The sequence below is a fragment of the Gracilinanus agilis genome, unplaced genomic scaffold (genome assembly GCF_016433145.1).
Source record: "Gracilinanus agilis isolate LMUSP501 unplaced genomic scaffold, AgileGrace unplaced_scaffold33335, whole genome shotgun sequence".
Classification (NCBI taxonomy): Eukaryota; Metazoa; Chordata; class Mammalia; order Didelphimorphia; family Didelphidae; genus Gracilinanus; species Gracilinanus agilis.
The window spans coordinates 914-8988 of NW_025366174.1; the positions used below are offsets into that span (position 1 = coordinate 914).

At 36.0% G+C, this 8075-nt stretch overlaps 1 protein-coding gene across 1 annotated transcript; it reads left to right on the forward strand.

The window, feature by feature from the left end:
* Nucleotides 1-968: 968 nt before the first annotated feature.
* On the forward strand, nucleotides 969-4258 carry LOC123254817 (HEAT repeat-containing protein 5B-like; the record flags this gene model as incomplete). Its single annotated transcript, XM_044683738.1, has 2 exons — nucleotides 969-1208; nucleotides 4007-4258. Coding segments are annotated over 2 exons (492 nt in total), but the record flags the coding sequence as incomplete, so codon positions are not given.
* Nucleotides 4259-8075: the final 3817 nt, after the last annotated feature.

Consider the following 8075-nt stretch of genomic DNA (forward strand, 5'->3'; position numbering starts at 1 on the left):
ATCCTGTGTCACAAGGTCACATAGAATGTAATGGTATTAAAGATGAATAGAAATGTAGAAGGGAGGGTTGGTTATGAAGAGCTTTGAATGCCAAACAGATTTTATTTTTGAAATGGAGGTAATTGGGAGCCACTGGGCTTTATTGAGCAGGGGAGCTACATGATTAGACCTGCAATTTAGGAAGATTTTTTTGGCAACAGAGAGGAGAATGGACTGGAGTGAGAAAATACTTGAATCAGGGAGACCAATCAACAGTTATTGCAGCCATGAGGTGATGGGGCCAGTTCCTCCCTCTGGACAAGATATGCCTCATTCTTCTTCCATATGGCAGATCCTTAAATAAATGAAGACATTCTTGGTTTCTTCAGCTGATCATCATATGCATGATCTTATAGAATAGTTGGCAGTGTCAGAGAAGAGAAGGACTTGATAACAGATTAGAATGGGGTGTGAAAGAAAGTGATGAGTCAAAGATAACTACCTATGTTGTGAGTATATATGACTGTCAATGATATATGGAGTTTTTTCTTTTCTTTTTTTATGGAATATTTTTTATTCCCTATTACATACGGAAACATTTAACATTTGTTTTCTGACATTATGTGATCCAAATTCTCTCTTTCCCTCCTTCCTTTTGTCCTCCCCAATGTGACAAGTAATCTTTTTATATATGGTATCATGTAATACACATTTCCATATTCATCATGTTGTATCACAATGTTTATTTAGGACTTATGGTGCTTTGCCCAGGACAATACATAATTCATAAAGATGTGGTTCTTACACTTATTGTCAAATTAATTTGTAATTTACTTTAAAGACATGGTAGCTAGAGAGTACACTTATTTAATTAGATAGAAATTTATAGTTGGCGATTCTGTTGTGAACAAGTTAATGTTATCACAGTTGTTGCCTAAGAGTTGAGCCACAGATGCTATACATGTTCTTTTGTTAAAATTTTTTTACAGATATGAATCCTTTTGCTCCAGGGGTTAGCTCTCGCCGTGACATTCATTGTCGACACCAAGGTGTTAATATAACAGAAACGGGCTTGGAAGGACTTCTTTTTGGAATGCTAGACCGGGAGACTGATAGAAAATTATGTTCTGATATTCATGATACTTTAGGACATATGCTTTCATCCCTGGCTGTAGACAAACTTTCCCATTGGCTAATGCTTTGTAAAGATGTTCTAGCAGCTTCCAGTGGTATGTACTAAATAAGTATATTTTATTAGAAATAATCTTATGAAGAATTGCTTTGTTCATTATGTATTTACCATAATTATCTTGATTAGATAATGATATAAAACATGCCTGTGAAGTTATTATTTAATTGTCTATGAACTTGGAACATGGAATTCTCTGTTTTCTGTATGTACTAATTTTTAAGAAAAACTAATTTTGAATAGTAAACATCTTTAAAAATCATTTAATTAGGGGCAGCTGGGTAGCTCAGTGGATTGAGAGTAAGGCCTAGAGATGGGAGGTCCTAGGTTCAAACCCGGCCTCAGACACTTCCCAGCTGTGTGACCCAGGGCAAGTCACTTGACCCCCATTGCCCACCCTTACCACTCTTCCACCTTGGAGCCAATACACAGAAGTTAAGGGTTTAAAAAACAAAAAACAAAACAAAACAAAAATCATTTAATTAATGATTTTTTAAAATATAGTTATCACTTCTTAGTAACTTCTTCCCAGAGGAAGCTCCCTTATAACAAAGAAATATAGTAAAGAAAAACAAACTAACACATTGAATGTATCTGACAATATATTCCTCATTCTGTGCCCATAGTCTACCATTTCTCTTTTTAGAGGAAGGGAATCATACCATCATTAGTCCTCTGTTGGCTTTTGCAGGTATCTGAATTCTGATGCCTTTTAGAATTTTCCTTTACATTTTTGTGGTCATCATGTATATTTTCTCTTAATTCTATTTTCTTTGCTTGTAAATTGATTTTCCCACTTTTCCTGATGTCTGACCATATCACTGTCCTGCACAATAAACTCCAGCAGCTACCTGTTACTTTCAGAATCACATATAAAGTCCTGTTTGACATTTATACCTCTTTACAACTTGATTCCTTCCTACCTTCCAATCTTTATATACTCTACTCCTCCTCTACTCTTTATAACCCACCCATAGTGGCCTACTATTTCTTCTATACAACATTCAATCTCCTATCTCAGGGACTTTGCTTTGACTGTCCTCCATGCTGGGAATATTCTTTGTTCTTCCTTCTGCCTCTTAGAATCTCTAATTTTTTTCGATACTTAACTCAAATGTGATCTACAAAAAGCCTCTCCTGGTTCCCTTAATTGCAAGAGCCTTACTCTCTAAGGTTATCTTCTGCCAACTATGACTGTATCTTTTTACATACATGTTGTATTCCTCATTAGAATATAAGCTTCTCAAGAGAGAAACTGTTTTTATATTTTTTTTTACCTCAAGGTTTATCAAAGGTCTTGGCATATAGTAAGCCCTTAATATACTTTCTGACCAGTAGTAAATTTTAATCATTTTTTCAACAAAAGAGTCAAAGGAAGGATACAATAGCCCTACATTTTCTTCTCCTTCTGAAACATTTTTTGACATATTTTTTCAGAGAGAATTTAGTTGAGTTAATGTTTATTTTATTAGGAAAAAAAAACTTCACCAATTCTACGTTGTTTTTTTCTAAAGTTTTTTTTTTCCTCACCAGTAATGTTGATCTTCTCTCTCTATCTGACTTTGGTTTTACACTGTTTTCTTCCAATTAATCTCTTACTTGTCTTATTTGTTCCTTTTCTATCTTCTTTGCTGATTCATCATCTAGTGTCAGTCCTTTTGGTAGAGGTATTCCTAAACATCTCTTTGTTTCTGTCTCTCCCCACATCTCCCCACCCCAGCTCCCTATTTACCACACCTTCTCCCTTGGTGAGTTCATTTGCTCCCATGGGTTCTATAACCCTATCTATGCTGATGACTCTTAAATCTCTTTAGCTGGCTTTACTATCTCTCCTTGCTTTAATATCACTAATTGCCTGTTGGATATCTTCATCTGGATGTCTTATTTGTATTGTAAAATCAGTTTGTTCAAAGTAAAACTTACCTTCCATCTGCCTAAACTGGTTTTTCATCCAAGTGTCCCTTTTTCTTTTGGAGATGTCATCTTCCCAAACATGAAAGATTTTCAAACACAGGTTAAAAGACCATTTTTAAGGGCATGTTGCAAAGAAGTTTTCTTATTTAAGTACAAGTTGCATTAGATGACTGCCAGTTATTTTCAAAACCTGAAACTCTATGATCATTGTAACCTTGGAGTCATACTTGATCGTTTATTCTCTATTACCCCCTACCTCCATGTGGTTGGCAATTCTTGTTGATTCTGCCACCAAAGTAACTGTCCTTTTAGTCTCCTTTTCTACATTCATATGACCATGACTCTCATCCAGCCCCTATCAGCTTCTAAATGGCTTTCCTGATCCTCATATCATCCTCTACACAATCCATCTTTCACATAGTTGCTTGAATGATATTCTCAAGGCATCGATCACTGCCCTGTTTAAAAACTTTCAGTCATACCTTATTCCCTCCAGGAAATAATAAAAATTCCTCCACTAGGAATTTAAAGTCCTCCATAATCTGATTTTACCTTGTTTTTCTAGCCCATATTCTAAACAAGCTGTTACCCAAATTGAATGTCTTATTCCTTATATCTGTATTTGTACAATCTTTCCCTCTGCCTTTCAGAATATTTTTTGTCTTTCTTGAGTTCTCAGCAGAAGTCCCACCTCTTTCTTAAAGCCTTTTCCAAATCCATCAATTAGTGCTTTCTCTTTTCTCAAATTACTATTCATTTATTTGTGTACACATATTATTCTTGTTATAGAATGAAAGATTCCTAAGGACAGAGACTTTTGTTTTAATTTTGTATCCTTTTTGTCTAATACAGTGCCTTGCACATAGCAGAGACTTAAAAAGTGTTGTTGAATTGAATAGACCTTTGTGCTTTTGTGTCTTATAGATATGAGTACTACAACTCCTTTAAGTGGTGGAAAGGATGAAGAATCCGAAAAGAAGGATGAGATGGATGATGATACAATGTTCACCACATTAGGTGAAGAGGATAAATCAAAGCCTTCTGTAGCTCCTCGCTGGGCTACTCGAGTGTTTGCTGCTGATTGCTTGTGTCGAGTCATTATGTTGTGTGAGAATGCAGACCAGGCTCACTTTGATCTTGCCATGGCACGTTCAGCCAAACTGAGAAATCCTGCAAGTAAATATAGAATTTTTACATTTGTAACCTTTTTTTTACCCAAAGTCTTTTATTGATTCAATGTATTTTACTGATAATTAAAATATTTTAGAGAGATTAATTTCAGAGTTACTATATTGCCTTCTTGGAGTCCCAGGATAAAAAAAAAAAATATTGCCTTCTTAGTTTCTTTTCTTTTCTTTCTTTTTTTAAAACCCTTACGTTCTGTCTTAGAATCAATACTGTGTATTGGTTCCAAGGCAGAAGAGCAGTAAGGGCTAGGCAATGGGGATTAAGTGACTTGCCCAGGGTCACACAGCTAGGAAGTGTCTGAGGCCAGATTTGAACCTAGAACCTCCCATCTTTAGGTCTGACTCTCAATCCACTGAGCCACCCAGCTGCCCCCTTAAGTTTCTTTTCTTATCCATATTACACTTAATTTTGCCATACCTACCCATATGTTTACAAAATGGTTTTATATATATTGTTTCATTACTGACCTTGTGAGATAAGTAGTATAGGTATTTTTACCATTTGGTACATAAGAGAACTAAGACTCAAGAATGTTTCCCTCCCTACCCCCCCAAGAAGTGTCAGAATTTGGATTCAAATCCCTGTCTTCTGACTCCAAGTCCAGTGCTCTTTCCAGTATACCTGAAAAATATGAACAATGAGGCTTACACATTCAAAAAATAAGAGGTGTTTTTTTTTACTACTTTATCATAAGCATAAGAAGAACCATAATTCTTTAGGTTATTTATTAATATGTCATCCAATTTTATCCATAATAATCCTTAGTATAATGAAAAAAATCTTCTATAGCTTGGTTTTCTCAAGATGAAAGGATTATTTATAGACTGAGTCATAGAGAATATCAAAACTTAATGATACAATATTGAATGTGCAAGAAAACTTAAAACCACAAAAATTTAGAAAGTAGTATTGTGATCTATAAATAGAAAGGTAAAAACTTCCAAATAAGAGAACATCTTTCTATATTCTTCTTGATAGATACAGCTATTACAAGACATAATCAGATAATACCCTCTTACTGTCATACTATATCATCAGAAACATTATATAGCTTAGGTAATTTTTACAAGTAGCCTCATTTCTGCTAGTCATATGCCATTAATCTGATTGGAGTTTTTAACCCTGTTGGCAGAACTGGATTCTAGTACTTGACTTTAAAGGCTTGGAAAATAAAGTTTGTAGGGTTACAGAAAAAAAATACATCCCATATATTTGGTTTCCATTCTACTTCTAATAGTTGATCATGCTAGCATTGGTAACATATTAGGATTTTGGGGTCTTTTCTTTACTATCAAAATACGAAACCGGTTTACATTAGCCCAGTTATTTTCAATCTGTTTTATGTAATCACACTTGAACATCCAAGAAAAAATTGGGATACTGCTGTTATGATACTGCAATTTCTTAGAAATAATTATTCTTAACATTTGTATAGCATTTTACATTAGATTAAGTTAGAAAGCAGTTTATAGAAGTCATGATCCTCACCTCAACCCTCTTAGGTAGGGTAGAACAATTATCATTTTCCCTAAGTTATAGATAAGGAATATGAGGATGAGAAGTTGATTTCTTCCCAGCCACCCAGCTGGGTGTGCCAGTAAAGTGGCAGAAATAGAACTCAGACCTACCTAAGTTCTCTGACTACAGATCTGGGGCTTTTTTTATTGCCCTATAGCAGTGATTCCCAAAGTGGTGCTACAGCCCCCTGGTGGGTGCTGCAGCGATCCACGGAGGCAGTGATGGCCACAGGTGCATTTATCTTTCCTATTAATTGCTATTAAAATTTTAAAAAAATTAATTTCCAGGGGGGCTAAGTAATGTTTTTTCTGGAAAGGGGGTGATAGGCCAAAAAAGTTTGGGAACCGCTGCCCTATAGCATAATGAAACCATCAGATGAGATTGCTTCTATAAGGCATTTTATAAACCTTAAAGCTATAAGTAAGTGCTAGCTATTATTATTACAATGCCTGTACAGTTGATTGTGCTGTGAAAAAAAAAAACAAAAAACAACAACACACCTAACTAGATAGAGCCAGGCATCAATATAGCATCAAATTTTATAACATCATGGTGCTATCTCCTATTAGTAGCTAGCATGAAGCAGAGGAGTTCATTTTGGACTGTGTACTGGAGATAAATATCAGGAGCAACTTCCCTTCCTCACCCTTTTCCCCTCCCTATTCCTCAACAACCATATTAGGTAAGGAAAAAGCACTAAGGTCAGTTTTGCACTATCTGGACTAGCTGTTGTTCAGGTTTCTGGACAGTATTTGAAAGAGTGGGGAAATGGATAACAAATAAGGCTCTGAGAAACTTCCAGTGGCATGACTAGGATACAACTTTTTTTTTCTCTCCTGTCTTCTTTTTGATGTAGTATCTTTTTTGACCACATCTTTTTGATATGGTCCTGGCTGCTATACCTCTAGGCATATCAATCACACATGACCTCCTTTGCTGTCACTGTATTTTCCAAGGGAGGTTTATGTATTCCATGATTGGGCCTTATACTTCTTAGAAGCCAAGATGGAGGGCATATATAAGAGTAGATCTATCACCTATGTGATTCTTCACAACTGAGCTTATTCCTCCATCAGTAGGGAAGATTGCCTAGCGGTGAGCATTTTCATGATGAGATAATGCCTCTTTAATAATTCTCTCCCTAGATCTACTTGCTTTGTTGCTTTCAACTTTTATCATTCATTCATTCATAATCATTTATTGACCTCTGATATCTTATGAATTATATTAATTACAATTGTGGATACCAAGATAAACAGATTTGTGATCCCTCCACAGTTTTTAATCTAAGTAACATATCTGGATTATAATTTAGACTAAATGGTCAAAGTATCTAGTCCTGAGTGTAATGGGGAAAAGGGGGTTTGAGGTTGAATATATTAAAAGGTTAGGTCGCCGGGGGATTGAACAATTATCAATCCCCAACTAAAGAGTAACCTCAAGTTAAAATGACTTTTATGGAAATTTATTTACAAATGAGAAGAGGAAGAAGAAATAAGGAAATAAGAATCTAACACAGTAAGTAATTTGCTCCAATCCCCTAGTTAATCTAGGTAGATCTAATTAACCCAAGGCCGGAAACTCAGAGGGCCAGAGGTCTGGAGAGCTGGGGAGTCGGGGAGGGCGGGGTGCAGAAGCGAATGAAGCACAAAGTCCCTATTAAAAGGAAAGTTCCTTAAGAGAAGTTCAGGAAGATTCAGTCTTAAACTCACCACATGGAATGCCCTGGTCATGAACCAGCAGAGCTCCCTCAGGACCCCTTCACAATCCAGAAGACCAAGCCCAGCTGACTGAGGTCTCTTTTTAAAGGAGCCTCTTTTGCGTCACTTCCTGTAGCCTCCTCTTAGTTTACGTGTCCAATCACAACAGATACTTTTCTTTGGACTGCCCACAAGGCAGTCTGATTTGTTACTCTAGCACACGTGGGTTACAGACCACCCAAAAATGGAGATGTTTTCACCTTTGGTGATTAAATCTAAAGATGGGCAGTGTAGATTTAATCTAATTATCACATGAGATAGCAATAACTCTAGAGTGAGAAAGAAACTTGGAGGTCATCTAGATCAACCTGAACTCCTCTAGTCCCTTACTTTGTAGATGAGAATATTGAGGTTCTGTGGGGTTAAGTGACTTGCCCAAAACCACATTGGTAATAGGTGGCAAAGCCTAAATGAGAACCCAAGTCTGTCTCTAAATTCAAAGTTCTTTTCACTATATCATACTGTTGTATCTCAACTTTGCTGAAGTAGTCAAATAAGGTTAAGAAGGACCAAAAAAAAAAAAAAAA